At 41.5% G+C, this 24,963-nt stretch overlaps 1 protein-coding gene across 5 annotated transcripts in view; it reads right to left on the bottom strand.

The window, feature by feature from the left end:
• ERMARD (ER membrane associated RNA degradation) overlaps positions 1 to 24,963 on the bottom strand; it is a 42,293-nt gene that overhangs the window by 3,121 nt on the left and 14,209 nt on the right. For 4 of the 5 annotated variants that reach the window (XM_070733897.1, XM_070733898.1, XM_070733900.1 and 1 more), the window contains exons 2-15: positions 22,676 to 22,844; positions 22,213 to 22,352; positions 21,389 to 21,490; positions 20,015 to 20,104; positions 19,622 to 19,719; positions 19,238 to 19,374; positions 16,840 to 16,954; positions 16,002 to 16,104; positions 15,386 to 15,415; positions 10,841 to 10,909; positions 9,907 to 10,077; positions 8,265 to 8,348; positions 7,127 to 7,200; positions 5,638 to 5,760 (exon numbers count right to left, since the gene is read on the bottom strand). In XM_070733897.1, the coding sequence (XP_070589998.1) occupies positions 5,638 to 5,760; positions 7,127 to 7,200; positions 8,265 to 8,348; positions 9,907 to 10,077; positions 10,841 to 10,909; positions 15,386 to 15,415; positions 16,002 to 16,104; positions 16,840 to 16,954; positions 19,238 to 19,374; positions 19,622 to 19,719; positions 20,015 to 20,104; positions 21,389 to 21,490; positions 22,213 to 22,352; positions 22,676 to 22,844 (1,505 nt within the window). The remainder of the gene's footprint in view (positions 1 to 5,637; positions 5,761 to 7,126; positions 7,201 to 8,264; positions 8,349 to 9,906; positions 10,078 to 10,840; positions 10,910 to 15,385; positions 15,416 to 16,001; positions 16,105 to 16,839; positions 16,955 to 19,237; positions 19,375 to 19,621; positions 19,720 to 20,014; positions 20,105 to 21,388; positions 21,491 to 22,212; positions 22,353 to 22,675; positions 22,845 to 24,963) is intronic. The other variant, XM_070733901.1, reaches the window with a different exon arrangement.

The raw sequence follows: 24,963 nt of genomic DNA, 5'->3' as shown, positions 1-24,963 counted from the left end.
ACTCCAGGCACACTTTATTTAAAAAGTATCCTAAACAATATGATGGCTGCTTTAATATATCTCATTAACTTATCCATGAGTTTATTGAATAAGCCACAACTGACTCCACAGGTAAAACTCAAAAAATTAGAATATCATGCAAAAGTTTGTTTATTTCAGTAATGCAACTTAAAAGGTGAAACGTAATATATGAGAGACTCATTACATGGAAGTCAAGATAGTTTAAGCCGTGATTTGTCCTAATTGCTTATGTGGTACAGCTCATGAAAACCCCAAATCCATAATCTCAGAAAGTTAGAATATTACATGCGATCAATAAAACAAGGATTGTAGATAGAATATCAGACCTCTGAAAAGTATAAACATGCATATGTAGTCAATACATGGTTTGCAGCAATTACTGCCTCAATGTGGCATGGCATGGACTTTCCAGCAGGCCTTGACACCTGCCCACACTGCCAAAAGCACCAAAACCTGGTTCAATGACCGTGGGATTACTGTGCTTGATTGGTCAGCAAGCTTGCCTGACCTGAGCCCCATAGAGAACCTATGGAGTACAGTGATCCCCCGATCATTGCGAGGGTTCCGTTCCAGGACCCCTCGCAATGATCGGGTTTTCGCGAAGTAGCGCTGCGGAAGTAAAAACACCATCTGCGCATGCGCAGATGGTGTTTTTACTTCCGCCGCAGCAGCGAGGAGCCGAAGATTGGGGTTTTAAAACACCCGCGCGGCTTACAAACTGAGCCCTAAAGCCAAGCGCCAAAGGCGAACTTCTGCGCTTGGCTTCAGGACTCGGTTTGGAAGCCGCGCGAGTGTTTTAACAGGTCTCCGCCATCATGGGGAGCTTCCTAGCACCCCCCCGAGCCCCCAACCCGGGTTTGGGGGGTGCTAGGAAGCTCCCATTGTTGGTGGAGACCTTTTAAAACACTCGCGCGGCTTCCAAACTGAGTCCTGAAGCCAAGCGCCAAAGGCGAACTTCTGCGCTTGGCTTCAGGACTCAGTTTGGAAGCCACGCGAGTGTTTTAAAAGGTCTCCGCCAACAATGGGAGCTTCCTAGCACCCCCCAAACCCGGGTTGGGGGCTCGGGGGGGGTGCTAGGAAGCTCCCCATGATGGCGGAGACCTGTTAAAACACTCGCGCGGCTTCCAAACCGAGTCCTGAAGCCAAGCGCAGAAGTTCGCCTTTGGCGCTTGGCTTCAGGACTCAGTTTGGAAGCCGCGCGAGTGTTTTAAAAGGTCTCCACCAACAATGGGAGCTTCCTAGCACCCCCCAAACCCGGGTTGGGGGCTCGGGGGGGGGGTGCTAGGAAGCTCCCATTGTTGGCAGAGACCTGTTAAAACACTCGCGCGGCTTCCAAACCGAGTCCTGAAGCCAAGCGCAGAAGTTCGCCTTTGGCGCTTGGCTTCAGGACTCAGTTTGGAAGCCGCGCGAGTGTTTTAAAAGGTCTCCGCCAACAATGGGATCTTCCTAGCACCCCCCAAACCCGGGTTGGGGGCTCGGGGGGGGGTGCTAGGAAGCTCCCCATGATGGCGGAGACCTGTTAAAACACTCGCGCGGCTTCCAAACCGAGTCCTGAAGCCAAGCGCAGAAGTTCGCCTTTGGCGCTTGGCTTCAGGACTCGGTTTGGAAGCCGCGCGAGTGTTTTAACAGGTCTCCGCCATCATGGGGAGCTTCCTAGCACCCCCCCCGAGCCCCCAACCCGGGTTTGGGGGGTGCTAGGAAGCTCCCATTGTTGGCGGAGACCTTTTAAAACACTCGCGCGGCTTCCAAACTGAGTCCTGAAGCCAAGCGCCAAAGGCGAACTTCTGCGCTTGGCTTCAGGACTCAGTTTGGAAGCCGCGCGAGTGTTTTAAAAGGTCTCCGCCAACAATGGGAGCTTCCTAGCACCCCCCAAACCCGGGTTGGGGGCTCGGGGGGGTGTGCTAGGAAGCTCCCCATGATGGCGGAGACCTGTTAAAACACTCGCGCGGCTTCCAAACCGAGTCCTGAAGCCAAGCGCAGAAGTTCGCCTTTGGCGCTTGGCTTCAGGACTCGGTTTGGAAGCCGCGCGAGTGTTTTAAAAGGTCTCCGCCAACAATGGGATCTTCCTAGCACCCCCCAAACCCGGGTTGGGGGCTCGGGGGGGGGGTGCTAGGAAGCTCCCTATGATGGCGGAGACCTGTTAAAACACTCGCGCGGCTTCCAAACCGAGTCCTGAAGCCAAGCGCCAAAGGCGAACTTCTGCGCTTGGCTTCAGGACTCGGTTTGGAAGCCACGCGAGTGTTTTAACAGGTCTCCGCCATCATGGGGAGCTTCCTAGCACCCCCCCCGAGCCCCCAACCCGGGTTTGGGGGGTGCTAGGAAGATCCCATTGTTGGCAGAGACCTTTTAAAACACTCGCGCGGCTTCCAAAACGAGTCCTGAAGCCAAGCGCCAAAGGCGAACTTCTGCGCTTGGCTTCAGGACTCGGTTTGGAAGCCGCGCGAGTGTTTTAACAGGTCTCCGCCAACAATGGGAGCTTCCTAGCACCCCCCCCGAGCCCCCAACCCGGGTTTGGGGGGTGCTAGGAAGCTCCCATTGTTGGCGGAGACCTTTTAAAACACTCGCGCGGCTTCCAAACTGAGTCCTGAAGCCAAGCGCCAAAGGCGAACTTCTGCGCTTGGCTTCAGGACTCGGTTTGGAAGCCGCGCGAGTGTTTTAACAGGTCTCCGCCATCATGGGGAGCTTCCTAGCACCCCCCGAGCCCCCAACCCGGGTTTGGGGGGTGCTAGGAAGCTCCCATTGTTGGCGGAGACCTTTTAAAACACTCGCGCGGCTTCCAAACTGAGTCCTGAAGCCAAGCGCCAAAGGCGAACTTCTGCGCTTGGCTTCAGGACTCGGTTTGGAAGCCGCGCGAGTGTTTTAACAGGTCTCCGCCATCATGGGGAGCTTCCTAGCACCCCCCCGAGCCCCCAACCCGGGTTTGGGGGGTGCTAGGAAGATCCCATTGTTGGCGGAGACCTTTTAAAACACTCGCGCGGCTTCCAAAACGAGTCCTGAAGCCAAGCGCCAAAGGCGAACTTCTGCGCTTGGCTTCAGGACTCGGTTTGGAAGCCGCACGAGTGTTTTAACAGGTCTCCGCCAACAATGGGAGCTTCCTAGCACCCCCCCTGAGCCCCCAACCCGGGTTTGGGGGGTGCTAGGAAGCTCCCATTGTTGGCGGAGACCTTTTAAAACACTCGCGCGGCTTCCAAACTGAGTCCTGAAGCCAAGCGTCAAAGGCGAACTTCTGCGCTTGGCTTCAGGACTCGGTTTGGAAGCCGCGCGAGTGTTTTAACAGGTCTCCGCCATCATGGGGAGCTTCCTAGCACCCCCCCCCGAGCCCCCAACCCGGGTTTGGGGGGTGCTAGGAAGATCCCATTGTTGGCGGAGACCTTTTAAAACACTCGCGCGGCTTCCAAACTGAGTCCTGAAGCCAAGCGCCAAAGGCGAACTTCTGCGCTTGGCTTCAGGACTCAGTTTGGAAGCCGCGCGAGTGTTTTAAAAGGTCTCCGCCAACAATGGGAGCTTCCTAGCACCCCCCAAACCCGGGTTGGGGGCTCGGGGGGGGGTGCTAGGAAGCTCCCATTGTTGGCGGAGACCTGTTAAAACACTCGCGCGGCTTCCAAACCGAGTCCTGAAGCCAAGCGCAGAAGTTCGCCTTTGGCGCTTGGCTTCAGGACTCGTTTTGGAAGCCGCGCGAGTGTTTTAAAAGGTCTCCGCCAACAATGGGATCTTCCTAGCACCCCCCAAACCCGGGTTGGGGGCTCGGGGGGGGGTGCTAGGAAGCTCCCCATGATGGCGGAGACCTGTTAAAACACTCGCGCGGCTTCCAAACCGAGTCCTGAAGCCAAGCGCCAAAGGCGAACTTCTGCGCTTGGCTTCAGGACTCGGTTTGGAAGCCGCGCGAGTGTTTTAACAGGTCTCCGCCATCATGGGGAGCTTCCTAGCACCCCCCCCCGAGCCCCCAACCCGGGTTTGGGGGGTGCTAGGAAGATCCCATTGTTGGCGGAGACCTTTTAAAACACTCGCGCGGCTTCCAAACTGAGTCCTGAAGCCAAGCGCCAAAGGCGAACTTCTGCGCTTGGCTTCAGGACTCAGTTTGGAAGCCGCGCGAGTGTTTTAAAAGGTCTCCGCCAACAATGGGAGCTTCCTAGCACCCCCCAAACCCGGGTTGGGGGCTCGGGGGGGGTGCTAGGAAGCTCCCATTGTTGGCGGAGACCTGTTAAAACACTCGCGCGGCTTCCAAACCGAGTCCTGAAGCCAAGCGCAGAAGTTCGCCTTTGGCGCTTGGCTTCAGGACTCGTTTTGGAAGCCGCGCGAGTGTTTTAAAAGGTCTCCGCCAACAATGGGATCTTCCTAGCACCCCCCAAACCCGGGTTGGGGGCTCGGGGGGGGGGTGCTAGGAAGCTCCCCATGATGGCGGAGACCTGTTAAAACACTCGCGCGGCTTCCAAACCGAGTCCTGAAGCCAAGCGCCAAAGGCGAACTTCTGCGCTTGGCTTCAGGACTCGGTTTGGAAGCCGCGCGAGTGTTTTAACAGGTCTCCGCCATCATGGGGAGCTTCCTAGCACCCCCCCCGAGCCCCCAACCCGGGTTTGGGGGGTGCTAGGAAGATCCCATTGTTGGCGGAGACCTTTTAAAACACTCGCGCGGCTTCCAAACTGAGTCCTGAAGCCAAGCGCCAAAGGCGAACTTCTGCGCTTGGCTTCAGGACTCAGTTTGGAAGCCGCGCGAGTGTTTTAACAGGTCTCCGCCATCATGGGGAGCTTCCTAGCACCCCCCCCAGCCCCCAACCCGGGTTTGGGGGGTGCTAGGAAGCCCCCCATGCCGGCGGGAAGACCCAGGGAACGTTCCTTCGGCCGCCCAGCAGCTGATCTGCCGGAACGCAAACTCCACCATCTACGCATGCGTGCAGATGGTGTTACTTCCGGGTTGAAAACTCGCGATATAGCCGTTTCGCAATGATCGGGGTCGCGATACCCGGGGGATCACTGTATTACCAAGAGAAAGATGAGAGACATGAGACTAAACAATGCAGAAGAGCTGAAGGCCGCTATTGAAGCATCCTGGTCTTCCATAAAACCTCAGCAGTACCACAGGCTGGTTTAGCTTCCATGCCACACCACATTGAAGCAGTAATTGCTGCAGAAGGGGCCCAAATCAAGTACATATGCATGCTTATACTTTTCAAAGGACCGATATTGTTCTATGTACAATCCTTGTTTTATTGATCACATGTAATATTCTAATTTTCTGAAATGGTGGATTTGGGGTTTTTATGAGCTGTACCCCATAATCATCACAATTATGACAAATCATGGCTTGAACTATCTTGCCTTGCATGTAATGAGTCTAATTTGTATTACTGAAATAAATGAACTTTTGCATGATATTCTAATTTTTCGAGTTTCACCTGTATTTCCACAACACAATGCAAAAGTTTACATTATGATTTAAAAACAAAATACTATCATGCAAAATTAAAATTCTATTTGCTTGGGTTAGGTCCAGTAAATATTTGAATGTTATATTATGATTTTTAACATAAATGAAACTCTGAACGATGATAAAGCATAAATAGAATAAAGTATGTTCTCATATTTGAGAAAAAGGCTCAGAATATCTTATAAAACTTACTTCTCAGTTAACAGATTGTTTACAGAATCACCTAATAGTGTAAGATTCATAGACAAATAGGGTTTCAGTTGAGACAAAATATCACTGATCATAAGAATGCAAGGGGCAGTATCTTTTTCTGACCTAAAAATAAAAATAAGTTGTTACAATACTAACTTGTCCAAGACTCAGTTTTCTTTAAGACACAAATAAGAATTAATTTTACTACAATAAACACTTTACATTCCAACAATCCCCATTTCTTGAACAGAAATATTGTATTGTGAAGGCTGCACCGAGCCTTTGAATTGGCTGGCTATATAAAATAATGAATGAATCTGAACAAAATCTAAATTAAACTTAAGCTTTGATTTACATTGGAAAAAAAAGATCATTAATATAATTCCTCTCTAAATTTGCATTTAATCTTATTTATCTTCAGTCCCATTAAAATCTAGTTTGATAATATTTCATGGTCTCTGTAGAATGCAGCCAAGGGTTTCAGCACCCTATACACACCACAGATTGTTCTCCTCTGTCCTACAACATGATAACATAGGAGAAGAATTGTTCCCTTTAAAAAAGTTATTTCCAAAGAATTTGTCTGACCATTAGTATGTATCCCTTAAAAAAAAAAAAGATTCCTTTAGTCCTCTCCTTTTCTGTGTATCTTCATTGTGCTTGGCATTTAATTGACACACATGTATTTCTTCCAGGGTGGTATTTATTGATTTTAAAATAGCCTTTAACTCAGTCTCTAGAAAATTACTATAGTCGAGATTGGAGTTATCTAATGGCATACACTTGTAGAATTGAGAATAACACTTATTGCCAAAAAGTGTTCCATATCTATCTGTAAGGATATAAAGCAAACGTATATTCTAGCCCAGGGGTCTCCAACCTTGGCCAACTTTTAAAGTTGTGGAATTTAACTCCCAGAGTTCCTTAGCCATCTTGCTGGTTGAGGAATTCTGGGAGCTGACATCCACAAGTCTTAAAGTTGCCAAGGTTGGAAATCTAGCCCACCAGGAGAACAATCATAAGAATTATTGCATTTGTTACCATTTTTATCTGATTTGAAGTCCAATTCCTCTAGCAGGTCAAGAGATTTCCACTCCAGAGAAGAAATCCTTCAACCTGCTGGACAAATAGATCTCAAATCTGACAAAAATGCAAGCAAATGCCATTGCTCTATCTACAACCTTCCCTTCTGGCTTTCCCATTGATTTCCTGGGGAAGATGACTGAGAAGATTGCAAATGGTGATCACATGACTTTAGGACACTCGGAAACATGACATAAATATAAATAGGCTGCCAAGAGCCCTACATGTGGTCATCTCATGGCACATGCACTAGTTTACAGTGGATGGAAGTGCAGGCCATAAAGACCTGTTTTGAGGCTGCTGAGTCTATTGTGACTAGTGATGATCATCAATGCAATTATCAAGAAACAAAATCATCATCTCTTTCTTTCAATCTCATAAAAAGGGAAAGAGAAAAAGGCATTACCCTGAAATTTCTTGCTCCTCAGACTCCATAGGAAAATCTGGCCAAGAGATGATACTTTTTATACAGTCCAATATCTAAAAAGAAAAACTAAAATTAACTAACTATTCTACTTTCATTAAACCAATGATTCAAAAATCTTCCTTGGTCTCAAACATGTTGTGTTGCAGGGCTTGGAAATCAGCAAAGGTGTAACTAAAGCTATCTTTACAATAAGCGAGAAGTGTCAAACTCAAGGCTCATGGGCCGGATCTGCCCACCCAGGATGCTTAAATCCGGTCCACAGGGCCAACCTGGAAATATCAAAGGACCGGCCGGCAGTGCCTCTGCCAGTTTTTGGCCAGCTTAGTGCTGCTGGAGGCTGGGGAGGCCGAAAACACAGCCCGTTTTGGCGACAGGGTGCTGCAGGAGGCGTCCATCCCATCTCCCCTCCACTCTCCCCCCACTGAACTGAACTGTGGATAATTACAATGCTGTTCTGGCCCTTGAAATCCAGTTTGACACCCCTAAAGCTAGAAGCTATAGCAAGTGCTTGTTCTAACTTCTGCCTTCTCTTACTAAGAATGTTCCATAACTGCAGATCAATAAACACCAAAGCATTTTTCAGCTGCTGAGTTTGTTGATTTTAAATAGAACATGTTGGAATGTTTTCCCAATAGTTTCCTCTGCAATCAAAATATTTTCTCTTGAATGTTCAGGATCCATGCCAATGCACAGATTTGCTAATAATTTTTTAACACAAATTCTGAAATGAAACTCACAAACAAATCTACACCTGATTAAATGTCTGCAGTAGAGTATAATTTTCAACAAAACCTCAGGTGCTGTCAGACATTCACTTAACATGCTGGACAATGACTGACAATGTTAACCTAACTTGGATAATGAAACGTCTGTAAAAAAATAACAACCAAGGTCGGAGAGCACTAAGGACTATTCATGCTGGGTTTTTATATGTGCAAATCTCACACTTTCTTCAAGATGAGTTAAAGAAATATTAATTAATATGGCTATTCAATTTATTTTAATTGAATATTAAATTTAAGTCAATGTATAACATTTTATTATTTTATTCAATTTAAATCTCCTGGTATAAATTCAATACACAACAGCAACAATGGGAAAATAGACTATTACATACCTGTTTCTTAAGATGAGTTATCGGATGAAACTTGGTACAGTAATTATTTGCACAGGTCATTAATAGTTTTAAGGATTCGTGTTCCTAGTTTAAAGACATGTTAGGGTAAATGATGAAATGCAAAGAGATTTCAATCTTATTTTCAAGTATTTTCGCAAATAAATTCCTGTTGAAATTAAGGGAAATGCACTGAAATGATTTTACTGGTTTATTACAAAATGAAAATACCTAAATACCACCCCATTGTGTAATTGCTTGTTGAAACAATCCTCAAAAAGACAGAGGTGAACATTTTAAAGAATAAATGGCAACATTAGAATAGAATAGAATTCTTCATTGGCCAAGTGTGATTGGATATACAAGGAATTTTCATTGGTGCATATGTTCTCAGCTTATGAACTAGTGAATGGATGTTGGGGTAGCTGTAATGTTTTACAAGCAGAGAAAATCTGTGTGTGTGTGTGTGTGTTTGTATGTATGAATAATGTTGATTTACACTATTTAGTTATGTTTGCTTTTCTTACTGTATTTTTCAGAATATAAGACACATCGGAGTATAAGATGCATATTCATCTGGCTAGTGTCCTTAGTCTGTTTAGCTTCAGCCCCTGGTTAGGGCTGAAAAAGCCTTTTTCGGAGGGAGTAGGAATGAAAACAAACCTGCAAAGACTTAGGGCAGGAAAAAACCTTCTTTGGAAGGTATAGGAATCTGGGAAGATTGTTAGTGTCTAGTTAAGGCTGAAAAAAAAGCTTCAAAAAAGCTAGATACTACACACTCAAATTTTCAGCCTTTTTTAGGGAGGAAAAAGGTGTGTCTTATATTCCAAAAAATACGGTATTTTTTTGCCTTAATTTTTTTTGCTTGTTGCTTTTTTCTTTTTCTGCACTTTATATGTCATTGCTCATCCTCAAACAGAACAGAACAGTGATACATGCATATAATTTTTCCCTTTTCTTTTTCTTATGCCTTATACATTCTTATGCCTTTATATAAAAATAAAGAATTGTGCCTTGATTTTTAAGATTATTATTTTTTACTCCTTTTCTCAACTTTGCATAACACTGCTTAAGTTGAAAGGGAATAGTATGATGAATATTGAATATTACATACATATGCATACCTGATCTGAGAATATCTCCGAATTCTAAAAAAATAGATTAGCCAGCCAATAAGAATAATAGAAAACTAGGAAGGAGAACAAAGGTAGTCTTGCTGCCTCCCTCTTTAAAAATTCATATAAAAAGCCAAATAACTGAATTTCCTTCTGACTTTATTCCTCTGTTATATTAAATGATATTCAGGATAGAGATTTCCCTTTCAGAAATAGCTTTTCAGGGAATGTGACAAATAAATGGCCATCTCAAAAGTAGGACTAACAGGTAGGCCATCTGGTTGCTCTGTTTCCATAAAGACAGATTTACAATCTGGGTCCTCATTTTATCCACCTCAGAAGGATGGAAGGCTGAGTCAATCATGAGCTGGTGGTGAGATTTGAACGGCTGAACTACAGCTAGCAGTTAGCTTAAATAGCCTGCAGTGCTGCACTCTAACCACTGTGCCACCCCGGCTCCGGATTTGAAAGATACAACACCATAATTCTAATGTATTTTAAAATTTAATGTTAGTTGGCATGTTCCTTACCTTAACAGAAGTCAAGTCATCTTGTGAAAATCTGCAGAGGAGTGTAATAGAAAATAAAAGCATGGAATTTGCGATTTCTCTAGGGAAATGATTTAAGTTGATTTCTCCGTGGCTCAGATGGTCTCTAATACGTGGGCCTTCTTGATGGTTCAAAAAATCCCAAAGAAATTCCTGCCAAAATGTGCCAATAAGATGATTTTTCTTCTTCTTATCATTACTTAATCTACTGCAAATATTTTGATTGTTTACAATCATCAAAGGAAACTTTGGGAGAAGTCAAAACCCAGCCCAAAATAGCAACCCTTATTTGCCCTTTTTTTTGCAATAGCTGGAAAGAAACTACTTAAATCGTTTTTATTCTCTGATGATGAAAACTTAATGCCAAATTCTATATACTGTACTGTATGTGTAGCATTCTCATATGTCCATAACTTTTAAAAAATGATAGCGTAATAAAATAGTATCAGGGATGAAATCCAGCAGGTTTCCACAGGTTCTGGAGAACCAGTAGCAGAAATTTTAATAGTTCAGAGAACCGGCAAATACCACCTCTGGATGGAGATGTTGTAATATCCTTCTCCCAGAGGTGGGGAGGGAATGGAGATTGTGCAGTATCTTTCTTTGCCATGTCCATCATTTTTTTTATCGATAGTAAAAAAAATTGGATTTCACCACTGGGTAATATGTAATTTTTTCTCAATCTTAAAACCTGAATGCTGCATATGAATACAGAAATTTATGTAGCTTCCTGTCTTCCAGGTAAGTCTGACCAAAGATACTGCATTATACACTGTAATTATATTAACGTCTTTTTAGGTCTGTAATGCCAATTAGGCTTATTGTCAAAAATATGTAGAGAGAATTAATTTGTGAACATAGAAGCATTCAGCATTCTCAACTGAAACACAAAACCCCCAAAACTTATTTACATTACCATTGCTGATTCACCAAGGACTATGGGGAGCTGATTTATTTCTTCATTATTCAACTGTTTTGCTAGTATCTACACAGAAAAAAAGGGATGTGAAATACATTTAAAAATTAAGGAAACAGGTTTGATTTAATAAGAGCAGAGGCTTGTAACAGATCTTTGGGAACTTATTTAAGGAAAATCAGGCAGAATTGAATATGTTCTGGCCATTGCAGCATCTGCTTGCATTTTTCCTGTATCTTTCTTGCAAATATTACTTTTTTCTAGGACTTGACAATGCAAAATAGTACATCCAGGTCTCAGACTTACAAAATGGTTATGGGGACAATGCAGATGTTGATATTCCACTTTTGCATCTCCTCAGAACAACATGATTTATAACATTTCAAGATGCATAGTCCAATATATGGAACAATATATGGCATCTTATCACCTTGTTGGTGGAATGTAGGCCAAAACATGTTGCATGTTGGTTAAACAAGGTAGTCTCTGAGTAGAGAATCTTGGTCACACTGAAGAGGTTGAACATGTTTGGAGATAAGGCAGGATGGGCAGCATATAAATTTAATAATAATAATAATAATTTTAAAAATGCCCTTCCTTTCATTATTGGCACAGACAATACATATGGTCAATCAAAAGTAATAATTTGATTTTCTAATATCTTAAAATCATGCGGAGAGGGGCGGCATACAAATCTAAATAAATGAAATGAAATAAATGAAATGAATGCTAGAAGCTAGACCGAAAAGAATCCTGATAAACAGCCCGCTCCCCCTGAAATAAACCAATTTTGGCCTTCTGTATCATAAACCCTGCCTAATAAAAATATATTGAAATTGGTCAAGTTAATAAATTGAAAGAAAATAGTAGTCTAGTACAGCCTTTCTATGGGACGACAAAAACATACTTCTCTAGCAAGCACAGCATTCCTTCCCAAGTTAAGATGAGCAAGGAGTAACATACTGCATTCTACACCTTTAATATTCACTATCCAATATTTAATTGTATATTAAATCCAATTATTCTGACTCTACTGAATATTAATGATTAGGAACTAATTTGGGCCTATCAAAAAAGGGGACATATTGTAATTGTATGTTTTTCCCCCATTTATGAAATAATTTCTACCTTTCTTCTCATATGACACACAGGCTGTTGTAATAATATAAAATTTAATAATCCCAACAATATATTTTTAAAAAAGGTCTTCACTGAACATAAGAACATAAGAAGAGCCATGCTGAATCAGGCCAAAGCCCATCGAGTCCAGCATTCTGTGTCACACAGTGGCCCACCAATTGTACATGGGGATCTTGAACAGAAAGAGAAGGCAAAACCCTACCTTTCCCTTGACCCCCAACAAGTGGTACTCAAGGGAATCCTGCCTGCCTCAACCAACATAGAGGCGGCACATGGACATCCATTTCAATAACCACTGATACACCTGGCATCCATGAATCTGTCTAATCCTGCCTTGAAGCTATTATAGCCAGGGAGAGCCTTTGCCTACGTAGACTCATTGCTCCGGAGATTGCAGGTTGCGAGTCACTCTTGATGAAGTTGGACTTAGGGGTTCAGGTGGGCTTATTTCTCACGTACCTGCCTCCCAGCTGTGTGTCAAAAGCCCTGCCTGTGCTACTTGAGGAGGTAGCCGGGCTGGCGGTGGAGTTCCCCAGACTTATTGTCCTGGGGGACTTCAACCTGCCGTCACTCGGCGAAACCTCTGGACTGGCACAGGAGTTCATGGCCACCATGACAGCCATGGACCTGACTCAAGTAATTTGGGGTCCGACTCACGAGGGAGGGCACGCACCTGACATGGTATTCCTTTCCGAGCAATTGAGTAATGGTCTGAGACTAAGGGGCTTAGAAGTATTGCCTTTGTCATGGTCAGACCATTTTCTACTACGGCTTGACTTCCTGGCTCTAATCCTTCCCCGCAGGGAGGCGGAACCAATTAAGATGTTCCACCCCAGACGCCTGATGGACCCAGAGGGCTTTCAGACGGCGCTTGGGGTTATACCAGAAGCACTTGTCCACAGTTCGGCAGAGTCTCTTGCGGAAGCCTGGAACAAGGCTGCAGCGGAGGCTCTTGACCGGATTGCGCCTTTGCGACCTCTCCGTGGCGCTAGATCCCGTAGAGCTCCATGGTTCAACGAGGAGTTCCGGGAGTTGAAACGCCAGAAGAGACGTCTAGAGAAGCGATGGAGGAGGAGTAGGTCTGAGTCTGATCAAACACTTGTAAGAGCTTTTATTAAGACTTACAAAGTGGCGCTCAAGGCGGCAAGATGCGCGTACCATGCCGCCTTGATTGCATCAGCGGAATCCCGCCCGGCCGCTCTGTTTAGGGTGGCCCGCTCCCTTCTTAATCAGGGGGGAGTTGGGGAGCCCTTGCAGAGCAGTGCCGAGGATTTTAACACGTTTTTCGCTGATAAAATCGCTGATCCGGGCCGATCTCGACTCCAATTGGGAAACAGAGTCGACTAACAACGAGTCAGTTGAGGTGACTGGGGCACGTACTTGTCCACCTGTCTGGGAAGAGTTTGATCTGGTGACACCTGATGAAGTGGACAAGGCCATTGGATCTGTGAGTTCCGCCACCTGTTTACTGGATCCGTGTCCCTCCTGGTTGGTCTCGGCCAGCAGGGAGGTGACACGGAGCTGGGTCCAGGAGATTACCAACGCTTCCTTGGGGAGGGGAGTTTTTCCAACCCTCTATAAAGAGGCGCTCGTGCGCCCCCTCCTCAAGAAGCCTTCCCTGGACCCAGCCGTACTTAATAACTATCGCCCAGTCTCCAACCTTCCCTTTATGGGGAAGGTTGTTGAGAAGGTGGTGGCACTCCAACTCCAACGGTCCTTGGAAGAAGCCAATTATCTAGGTCCCCAGCAGTCGGGTTTCAGACCCGGTTACAGCACGGAAACTGCTTTGGTCACGTTGATGGATGATCTCTGGCGGGCCCGGGACAGGGGTTTATCCTCTGTCCTGGTGCTCCTTGACCTCTCAGCGGCTTTCGATACCATCGACCATGGTATGCTTCTGCACCGGCTGGAGGGGTTGGGAGTGGGGGGCACTGTTCTTCAGTGGTTCTCCTCCTACCTCTCCGGCTAGTCGCAGTCGGTGTTAGTGGGGGGTCAGAGGTCGACTCCGAGGTCTCTCCCTTGTGGGGTGCCTCAGGGGTCGGTCCTCTCCCCCCTGCTATTTATTTAATATCTACATGAAACCGCTGGGTGAGATCATCCGAGGGCATGGGGTGAGGTATCATCAGTACGCTGATGATACCCAGCTTTACATCTCCACCCCATGTCCAGTCAATGAAGCAGCGGAAGTGATGTGCCGGTGTCTGGAGGCTGTTAGGGCCTGGATTGGTGTCAACAGACTCAAACTCAACCCGGATAAGACAGAGTGGCTGTGGGTCCTGCCTCCCAAGGACAATCCCATCTGTCCATCCATTACCCAGGGGGGGGGGAATTATTGACCCCCTCAGAGAGGGTCCGCAACTTGGGCGTCCTCCTCGATCCACAGCTCACATTAGAGAACCATCTTTCAGCTGTGCCGAGGGGGGCGTTTGCCCAGGTTCGCTTGGTGCACCAGTTGCGGCCCTATCTGGACCGGGACTCATTGCTCACAGTCACTCATGCCCTCATCACCTCAAGGTTCGACTACTGTAACGCTCTCTACATGGGGCTACCTTTGAAAAGTGTTCGGAAACTTCAGATCGTGCAGAATGCAGCTGCGAGAGCAGTCATGGGCTTACCTAGGTATGCCCATGTTTCGCCATCACTCTGCAGTCTGCATTGGTTGCCGATCAATTTCCGGTCACAATTCAAAGTGTTGATTATGACCTTTAAAGCCCTTCATGGCATGGGACCAGAATACCTCCGAGACCGCCTCCTGCCGCACGAATCCCAGCGACCGATTAGGTCCCACAGAGTGGGCCTTCTCCGGGTCCCGTCAACTAAACAATGTCGGTTGGCGGGCCCCAGGGGAAGAGCCTTCTCTGTGGCGGCTCCGACTATCTGGAACCAACTCCCCCCGGAGATTAGAACTGCCCCTACTCTCCCTGCCTTCCGTAAAGTTCTTAAAACCCACCTTTGCCGTCAGGCATGGGGGAACTGAAACATCTCCCCCGGGCATGTATAATTTATGTATGGTATGCTTGTGTGTGTGTTTGTTAGTATAGTGGGGTTCTCTTTTAAACTTTTTTAAATATTTAAATTTATTTGGATTTGTTACGATTTGTTTATGCCTTGTTGTGAGTCCGCGGAGAGGGGCGGCATACAAATCTAAATAATAAATAAATAATAAAAATAAATCAAGGCTGACAGCTGTCACGACCTCTTCTGGAAGTGAATTCCATAAACCAATGACCCTCTGGGTGAAGAAATATTTCCCTTTATTTGTCCTCACTTTTTTACCTATGAGCTTTAGGGAGTGCCCCCTGAATTTCCCACACTGCAATTTTAGTTCATTTTAGCATGCCAAGCTTAAAAGAATAATTGATTAGCCCTTTATCAAATAGTTCAAATATCTTATAAGGAACTTACTTCATCAAAAGTAGTATACAGAGAAGATGACTGGAATATAATGAAAGAAAAATATTACTATTTGTAACATTTCATTTCCAGAATAGAATGTACTTTATATATAATTAGAAATTATATTTGTACAGACACTAGAATTTGGTCATGCATTTCTATACAGCTTTCTGGCATTAAGTAATAAAAACAGTTTTGTTCACAGTCTTGAATTATTTGTAAAATCAATAAAGATGGGATAAAAATCTAATAGTAATATTAGATTTAATATTTAATGTAAATATGCAATTCTAACATTAATTTCTGAATGTTAAAGTGTGGCTTAGCAATGAGGACTTTACACTTCACCGAGCAGTTAAGAGGAGTAATAATTGAACAGATCCAAATTACATTCATATACAGATTGATGACAGAAAACGTCTCAAGTGCCAGTAGGCATATTTTTACTGGGTAAAAGCAGCACGTGTTACATAAATTCTTCTGTCAAAGGGATTACAGATCAAAGACAAATAAAGCAATTTAAATAATGGCATCAACATAAAAGCTTTGAAATATAAAATAAAGACTAATCTGAAATATAGTGTGCATAATTTTCAACAAATTCCTTTTTTTAAAAATTGATTACCTCAGCTGTCATTAGTCTGCTTGGACATTTATTAACTGCTGTGAAGAGTACTCTAAGCCCACCTTCCATCTGAGGAAGTAAGAAAATGACACAATCTGCATACCTGAAAGAAATATTATTGTGAGACTGAGCTACAGCATACTTTGTTCTTACTTTAATAGTTAAAATTGTGTTAACTATTGGTTTGCCATAACCTATGATAACAGGGAATCTTACTATGCTTGGAGTATACTGTTGGTCGAGCAATGGGGAAGTCCTTAGATTCTAAACCATCTTCTTTAGTTGTTTGTATGAAATCATACTTGAAATTCTTATACCAGAGTAATAGCTTATGGAATGCAGAATGGGATAACTTTGCGTAGCCGACTAGCCATGGCTAAAGTGTCGTGGCTGATTCACCATCACACTGATCCTCTTGCTTAATTATGATTGCTTTTGTTATTTATTGATTCAAATATGCCTCACAGTGTTTTCAGTGCTCAGAGAGGATGAATGTATCATCTCCTCTGCTGATATTCAGCAAAAGGTGCATGGATGGGGAATAAAAGCTTCCTCCTGTAAATAGATAGTTACCCCACATTGAATTGTCCCGTGACAAGTTATCCCATGTTGAACTGACCATGGAAAATTGTCTTGCAGCAAGTCGGCTGGGGCGAATTGGTAAGAACGAGTTGTCCTAGATCTAGACCCTATGGAATCTTGGGCCAAAGAAGGCAAGAAATGACAACTAATGGGCAATACGTAAATGACCTCTAACAAATTATGGCCTGTATTCCAGTTGCATTAAACCACTTTTCAACTACTTTAAAAAAAGGTTACAATACACTAATGTTGTTACCTTGCCTGCTGGAATGAAGTTATTGCAGCAATCCAAAAAGGTATCATAGTTCTTATTACAATATTGGATTTTGTTACTAATTCTTCAGCCAACAACAAGAGTTCTTGATTCAGATCTATAAAACAGAAAAGAGGAACTTGCACTGACATTGAACTTCTGTTGAATTACTTATTATGGAGAAAAATTATAATCAAAATCTATTAAGATAATCTTTAAATAATGCTCAAACAATGCTTCTACCACTACTTGTAAGATTTCACTGCCAAGTCTAGTGCATCTTTATTGATTTTTTTATATTTTCCAAGATTTTCCTAGAGCAGAAACACATTCTAAAAACAAAGCAAAAGCATTCTGTATTTGAAGCATTTTATCCTTATTTTACCCTTCTTCTTTACAAAAGATGTTCCCAGAAGCTGAACAGAAATAAGATAGCATCTGTTTTCAGATTTACAATCTAAAAAATATGACTCAAAAACAAAATGGGCTGAAAGCAAGAAGGATAAAAATAAAATGTAAATACCAGTTACCGATAAAGATCACAGATATCAATTGGACAACTTAGCTATTGTACCGATCATGAATAGCAACAATGAAGTGGTATTTTCATGATTCTTTATACAACAGATTTAGGCAAGAGAGCTAAACAGACAAACACATTTAAGCCTCTCATACCCACTGTTTGGAAAAACCTGACCTGAGATTGGAAGTTTTATTTTTCTAGTTCTTTTAGATAAACGTGTGGCTTTAAAAAGTTTGGAAACCTACAATAATGTCATTCCTTTGTCTGAAATGTAACTTGTTTTATTCTGCTTCTTTTATGCATTTTAAGTTACATTGTGTATTTTTAATAATTCAGACAATTCTGGATTCAAACATCACTTTTGCATTGAAAATCCCTGTGTAGACTATTTAAGTGCCTCATTCGAAACAGCTCAGTCCAACTTGAAAATCTTCCAAATTGACTAAGGCAGCCAGCTTTGCATTTGAAAACAATTGACACACATTTGATAAGGGTTACCTTTGAATGCAAATGGTTCAATTCAAATTATTTATGTGCTTCTAAAATCTATTACATTTAAACATATCTCTAAAAAATGCTCCATGAATAAAGATAGTCCTTACAACCAGGATTGAGTCCAAAATTTATGTTGCTAATTGAGAAATGTGTTAAGTGAGTTTTGCCCCATTTTACGACTTTTCTTGCCAAATTTGTTAAGCAAATCACTGCAGTTGTTAAGTTAGTAACACGGTGATTTCGTGGATCTGATTCCCCATTGACTTTGCTTGTCAAGGTCGCAAAGGAGGATCACAAGACCCCCAGGAAACTGCAGTCATCATAAATATGTCAAGTATCCAAATGCAAATCACATGACCACAGGGATGCTGCATCAGTCATGAGTGTGAAAAACGGTCGTAAGTCACTTTTTTCAATGCTGTTGTAACTTCAAATGGTCACTAAGTGAACTGTTGTAAATTGAGGACTTACAAACGGTCAAACTGTCATTAACAAGCTGTTGCTAGTTGAGTGCTACTTGTATATCAGTCATTTGTTTTCAAATGCACAGACTCAACAGGTGATGTAGCTTTTCTTCACAATTTAGTGTTCTCCACTAATTTCCAACTGGTCTGATTTACATGAGAAAACATTTGACAACTCTTCAATCCCTATTTGGAAGCAGATTTGGTAAGATTCATCTGAAGAACGTGAAGAATTGGCCATAGATAATGCCTACCTCATCAGAACTAAATTAAATTAATGCACTTTTTAAAGTTCTTTGTACTAGAGCATAATATCTCCGGGACCGTCTTCTGCCGCATGAATCCCAGCGAATCCCAGTTGGCCTTCTCTGGGTCCCGTTGACTAAACAATGTTGTTTGGCGGGACCCAGGAGAAGAGCCTTCTCTGTGGCGACCCCGACCCTCTGGAACCAGCTCCCCCTGGAGATCAGAACTGCCCCCACCTTCCTTGCCTTTCGTAAAGTTCTTAAGACCCATCTCTGCTGTCAGGTATGGGGGAACTGAGACATCTCCTCCGGACCTATAGAGTTTATACATGGTATGTTTGTGTGTATGCTTGCTTTTAATAATGGGGTTTTTAGTGTTTTTTAAATTATTAGATTTGTTCTTACATTGTCTTTGTTATTGTTGTGAGCCGCCCCGAGTCTACGGAGAGGGGCGGCATACAAGTCTAATAAATAATAATAATAATCATCATCATCATCATCATCATCATCATCATCATCATCATCATCTTTAACTCCAGGAAGCTACATTTGCATAAAGGTTCCAATTTGTAAACCTACTTAAAGGTGAAATAGAAATAACTTCAATAAGTATATATATATTTCAAGATAGTAGATATGTATCATCTTCAACAGTAAACCATTAAAACAAATACCTGGAAATATATGTAGCTCTTTCAAGTGAGTGAAAGATACATAGGGTCGATGAATTAAAGCAGAGTGAGCTTGAAGGCAGTAATTATTAAGCAGTTGCCCCAATCCAGCTGTTAAAAAAAGTAGCATGGAGAAATATCTATGGAAAGTAAGATATACAATGCAGTAGAAAATATATCTCAATCTTTTTCAAAGAATAAAATTCAAATAAATGTTTAAGCATCTTGAAATAGAAGAAAATATTCATAAAAATATAAATTACAACAATTCACAGTTACTAGCATGTCATTTAGATTGCTTCCTAAATAATACATCCTCCTATTGTTCAGTTATGTTTCTAACTCTGTTGCTACTGGAACCAAACAATCACAATTAATTTTACTTACTTGACAGGAATCTCTCTAGCTGACACAAATCCATGCCACAAAATATTACGAAGATTTAGACCATCCGGAGACCCAATGAACACCTTTAGACTATCCATCTATTTTGAACAAAAAGTAAATAGTGCAAAACAAAATATTGTTCATATACTTTTCCATAAACAATGAACCACACAAATTTTCTATCATGTAAAACCTCTCAATAAAACCTGACTCACTGGATACCAACTTCTAGTCTGTGTTTAAAATCCCCTATCCCATTCTGATTCAGTATTAAAAGCCCTGCTATATTAATATTGTTCAAAGTAAACCATTGAGTAAAAAATAAAGTGTATAAATGTAAATATACTTAATATTTGAACATTTTTAATTTGAACTTAAAAATCTAACACTCACCACTGGTTGCCCAAAGATAGAAACAAGTTCCTGAGATGAGAGCAAATCTCTTAGAAGAAAAGGACAATCTTTCCCAATTAGTAAGAATACCTAAAATACAATATATTTCACTCTGAATATTTGCCCTTCCCAGTCAATGTATTTGTTAAAAACATCATATCAAATATCACTTTATGTTTAAAAGAGTAATTTGAAATAAAGCAATACAGAAACGTTATGACATTGAAAATTATTTCATCCAAGCAAAGAAGTATGAAGCAACTTCATATTGGTTCTTGCATCATCAAAGCATTTAAAAGTGTGGCTGTTTGGATTGTTTTAAAGAGAACACATCCAAAGATAGTCCAAACCAGCAGCCCACAAACATAGATATAAACTAAGTGGTACTGTTAGTAAGTCTTTTTGGCTGAAATGATTTGAAGAAATTGGGGAAGTTGTCCAACAATCTTTAATTGTGAATTCACTTGGTTTATTGTCTTATGAATTCTAAATGCTCAAGCTGCGTTCAATCACCCTGACTCCACCCTAATGCAAGGGATTACGGGGTTGTTAAGTGAAAAAAAGGGTTTTTTGAACGTTATGACTCTCTTGCTGTCTTTACTTCCAAAAGCATGTGAACTGAAGGACTGCAGAAAACTCATTGAATTATTATTATAGGACATCGGGTTTATCATACAGCAGAAAACTAAAATGGATTCTTCATTATTATTGAAATTAAAAATGCTCCCGCTAAAAACTGCCACAAAGACAAAATTTGACAAATACAAAAATGATAGCTAAGTTAGGTAAGTTAGGTGTAGAAACCCAATGAGTAACAAGGTATAATTAAAAGATTGTTCCTTTTTTATTTCCCTGCTTCTTGGCATAAAGCTTCCAGATTGAGACATGGTAATGGATTTGCACTGTAATGTAAAACACACCTAGAGTGGGATAAGCCCTGATGAGATTAATGCATAGGTTATCAAATAAATATGTCTGTGAACTGTTAATTAGCAAAACCTGGCTGACTTTGCTTAGCTTTTCCATAAATGTATTGTAAGGGTACTTATGGGAGAATTTGTATTAGTCATTCAGAGTACAGTGCTTTGGATTGAAATATTAATATTGTAAGATTTATAATTCAGAGAGGGGTTTCAAATTCTACATATCCAACAGAGTGAGAAAATTCTCTAAAGTAAGTAATTGGCATTTTTCTCGTCCATTTTATCAGCAAACATGTATAAAGTCAGTAAGTGCTTGGGTAGAGAAACCAGCTGGTAATTATACTGAATCTGTGATCTGTAGTAAACAAGGAAGTGGAATGCTGATTTCTTGAGTGTAAATAAGAATCTCATTGACCGCAGGTTTGACATATTCCAAGATTTTAGCACTTACATCACCCAAGGCTCTTTCCAAACATGATGTAAGCTTCATTAAACTTAGTGCAACTGCTGTACCATGTGGATTTTTTATGGTATAAAACATTTCCAGAAATATCTGTAGTTTGTAGAAGATGGAAAAATGAAATATAACCATGTTATTTTTATCGATGATTTATATTAGGAAGAAATAGAACTTAATAAGATTATATACACAACTCAATTAGAACAATTACATTTTTTTAAATCACTGTTTGACAGATTAAAAAAAGAATATCTTTTCTTTTCTTTAACAAGTACTTAAATGTAAAAAAAATCACAAAAATTACAAATTTAAAATGTTGAACTTCTTTTTTGAAATGTTAAAGGAGATAAGGCAATGGTTATTACTTGGTCTATTACAAATTAATTATTGTCTTTTTCTCCAGCTGGACAATACACAAAATTTCATGTCTTTCACTCTGCTTATAACCACTTACGACACTGAATCATAAAAGTGTCTGCTGCCCAGCTAATTAAGCATTTATATATTTCTTCCATAGAATTGGAAATGACCAAAAAGTTACCAAAAGAAATACAATCATCCACCGAATCTTGTCAACTAACTTCTACAAGCTATAAGGTAGCTGCAAAATAAATTGCTGTACATTTACTTTATATTCATGGGAGAGAAGGCCTGCATGATTTGCTAGCTTTCTTATTTTCTAATTAATTTTCATTTGGGGACCACTGCCACATGCTAAAGAGTGAGTGAGTGTGTGTGTGTGTGTGTGTTTGTGTATACATCCATTCATCCATAAATTTGGGGTGGGGATCTGATCCAATCCAACATTTACCTACCTCTGGGCAGTTTGTCCATTGAAGCCATACCACAAACTTGTTTTCAAATTGTTCCACTGTAAGTGATTTCAAATGCAAATGAATAGATTCACATAAAGGACCTAAAAACCTCACACTGTTGATATAATCCAATGTTGAGTCTAAAAAACAAAAAATAACCAAACAGGTTCAAGAATACTGTCAAGTACTGTACTGCTAAACATAAAAAAACTTCAAAAATATTTTCTCCTGAAAGGGTTTCCCATCTAAACTCATTAAGGAATTTCCTTTTTTGTAGAAAATATTCAATAGTGACATTTTGGTCACAGAAGCTAAATAACTAAAATTAGGAATTCTACTTCTATTATTTTTAACAAAAAGATCCCAGCAAACAAATAAAAGATCTCCACTGCGTATGCTAATTCAGAAACATGCCTTACTGTCCTAAGTATAGCAATACACTACATTTAAAAGCAATAGAGACCTTGCTCTCCATATTGTACATGTTTTGTGATGAATTCCCAATTTATTTCACCAGTGTCGCATATAAAACTACTGACAGCACAGCTTGATCTCCTCTCAAATCCAGCTTCACAAATCAAATAATACACTGTAGGGGAAAGGCAGGTAGATGGTGGATCAGCCAAGAACATCTGAAATGAAATAAAAAAGCAAATGGTGATATAAAACAAGGAAACTCTTGCAGCCTTACTTACTTACAGAATTACTACTGTCAGAATTACTTTTACACATTTTTCCAGTATTTCATTATTGCTACATGGTTAAACCAGCAGCAAAAATGAAAGTAAAATTCCAGTGCTGACAGTTGTGTTACTGGAGATTTGACCTTTTGGTATTTTTGACTTTTTCCCTGTAGGATGAAAATTAATGTAATCCAGAGTAAAGAGAAAAATCATGGCTATTTGGGTAAGCACCACAGCAGCATTTTTCCTCCCTACTTGTCAGCCTAAAGATACCATAAATAATTCCTGCATTATGTTTTTTAATTATCATTTATAATATTTCAAAAACCACTCTGTATGGATAAGCAGTAGGCCATTTATCCTCATATTACAGGAACTGAAATTATCTTGAAAACAATCCTGTAATGACCTTTTTAATGCCCTCTTGTTATGCCCACATTCTACAAAGATAATTGAATAAAATTTTTGTCAATCCTTTAGTGTAAATAAATATTACTACTATAGATGAGAAATGTGCTGAATCTAAGAAAATACCTTTTTCATTGTATTACTTAGTCAAATGTTAATCATTACATAGCAAGTACAGTACTGTATTTTTTAGAGTATAAGACCCCCCCCCCCCCCAAAAAAAAAAGATGCAGAAAATTTGGGTGCCTCTTATACTCCCAATGTAGCTTTATCAAAGCTTATTTTCAGCCCTAATGAAGTGCTAAGATGAAGCGATCTTCCGGATTTGGCCTGCTTTTTTCATTGCTTCTCTCTATCAGCTGTGCTTTAGAAGCTGTTTTTTAAAAATCCTGCTCAAAACCAGCAAACTAATATGCTGAAGCTGACCAGACTAATGATGTTAGCCAGATGAATACCTGGTAGGCAGATTCCCTCCCCCCCCCATTTTATTTCCCAAAAACTAAAGTGTGTCGTATACACCTGTGCATCTTATTCTACGAAAAATATGGTATGTATGGCATACATACAAATATGTAACTTGCAATCAAAAATCTTTCTCTTCTCAATTTGTGTGCAGCCGCTACAGTGTCGGTCCTATGGGCACCGCCATCTTTTTTTCAAATTTTTGCTTTGTGCTCATGTGTAGAAGCAAACTCTTGGGATGGAATGCACGCACACATGAGATTTCAGCAATTTTTTGCTTTTGCACATGTGTGAAAGCAACCCCCCACACCGAAGTTTCAAGCACGTGCGTACCCCCTCACAAGATTTCAGTACATTACAAAACAACTGAAGTTGAGCGTGCAGTGCACCAGTAGCGGCGGTAATGTCAATATGCCTCTGGTGATAATTCATTTTTTCAGTGCCACTGTAACTTTGAAGAGTCATTAAACAAATGATTGTAAGTCAAGTACCATCTCCAACTTATGAAAAGTCACAACTCGCAATTATTGCCAGCAAAATTAGAACTTTCTAGCCACTGCTGTAAAACAATATTTAATTTTCCTTACAATCCTGATTTGTGTTCTTTTTTATCTCCTTTGGACTGGAGCTTTAATAGCAGCAAACACATCGGTGGCAAGTTGCAAGGAAGATATATGCTCATTATGTCTCCAGGGAGTATCTTTCAAACTCTTTCCCAATGCAAATCCCCTAAACCAGGTTTCCCCAAACGGTGAGGTGTCCCTCCCTTGGGGCAGAGCAGAGTCTAGAGCAGTGTTTCCCAACCTTGGCAACTTGAAGGTATCTGGACTTCAATTCCCAGGCTGGGGAATTCTGGGAGTTGAAGTCCAAATATCTTCCAGTTGCCAAGGTTGGGAAACACTGGTCTAGAGCAGTGATTTTCAACCTTTTTTGAGCCGCGGCACATTTTTTACATTTACAAAATCCTGGGGCACACCACCAACCAAAAAGACACAAAACGACACTCTAAGACACTCTCCTCTTTTTCCATCCCTGTCTCCTCCCCCTCTTGTGTGTGTGTGTGTACAGTGATCCCTCGAGTTTCGCGATCTCGATCTTCGCGAAAACGCTATATCGCGATTTTTCAGCAATTGTTACCATCTCGATCTTCGCGAACACTATATCGCGATTTTCCCCACCCGATCAGGTCACTCTCTTC

The sequence above is a fragment of the Erythrolamprus reginae genome, chromosome 1 (assembly GCF_031021105.1).
Source record: "Erythrolamprus reginae isolate rEryReg1 chromosome 1, rEryReg1.hap1, whole genome shotgun sequence".
Taxonomy (NCBI): domain Eukaryota; kingdom Metazoa; phylum Chordata; class Lepidosauria; order Squamata; family Dipsadidae; genus Erythrolamprus; species Erythrolamprus reginae.
This window is presented reverse-complemented; position numbering and strand designations above follow the sequence as displayed.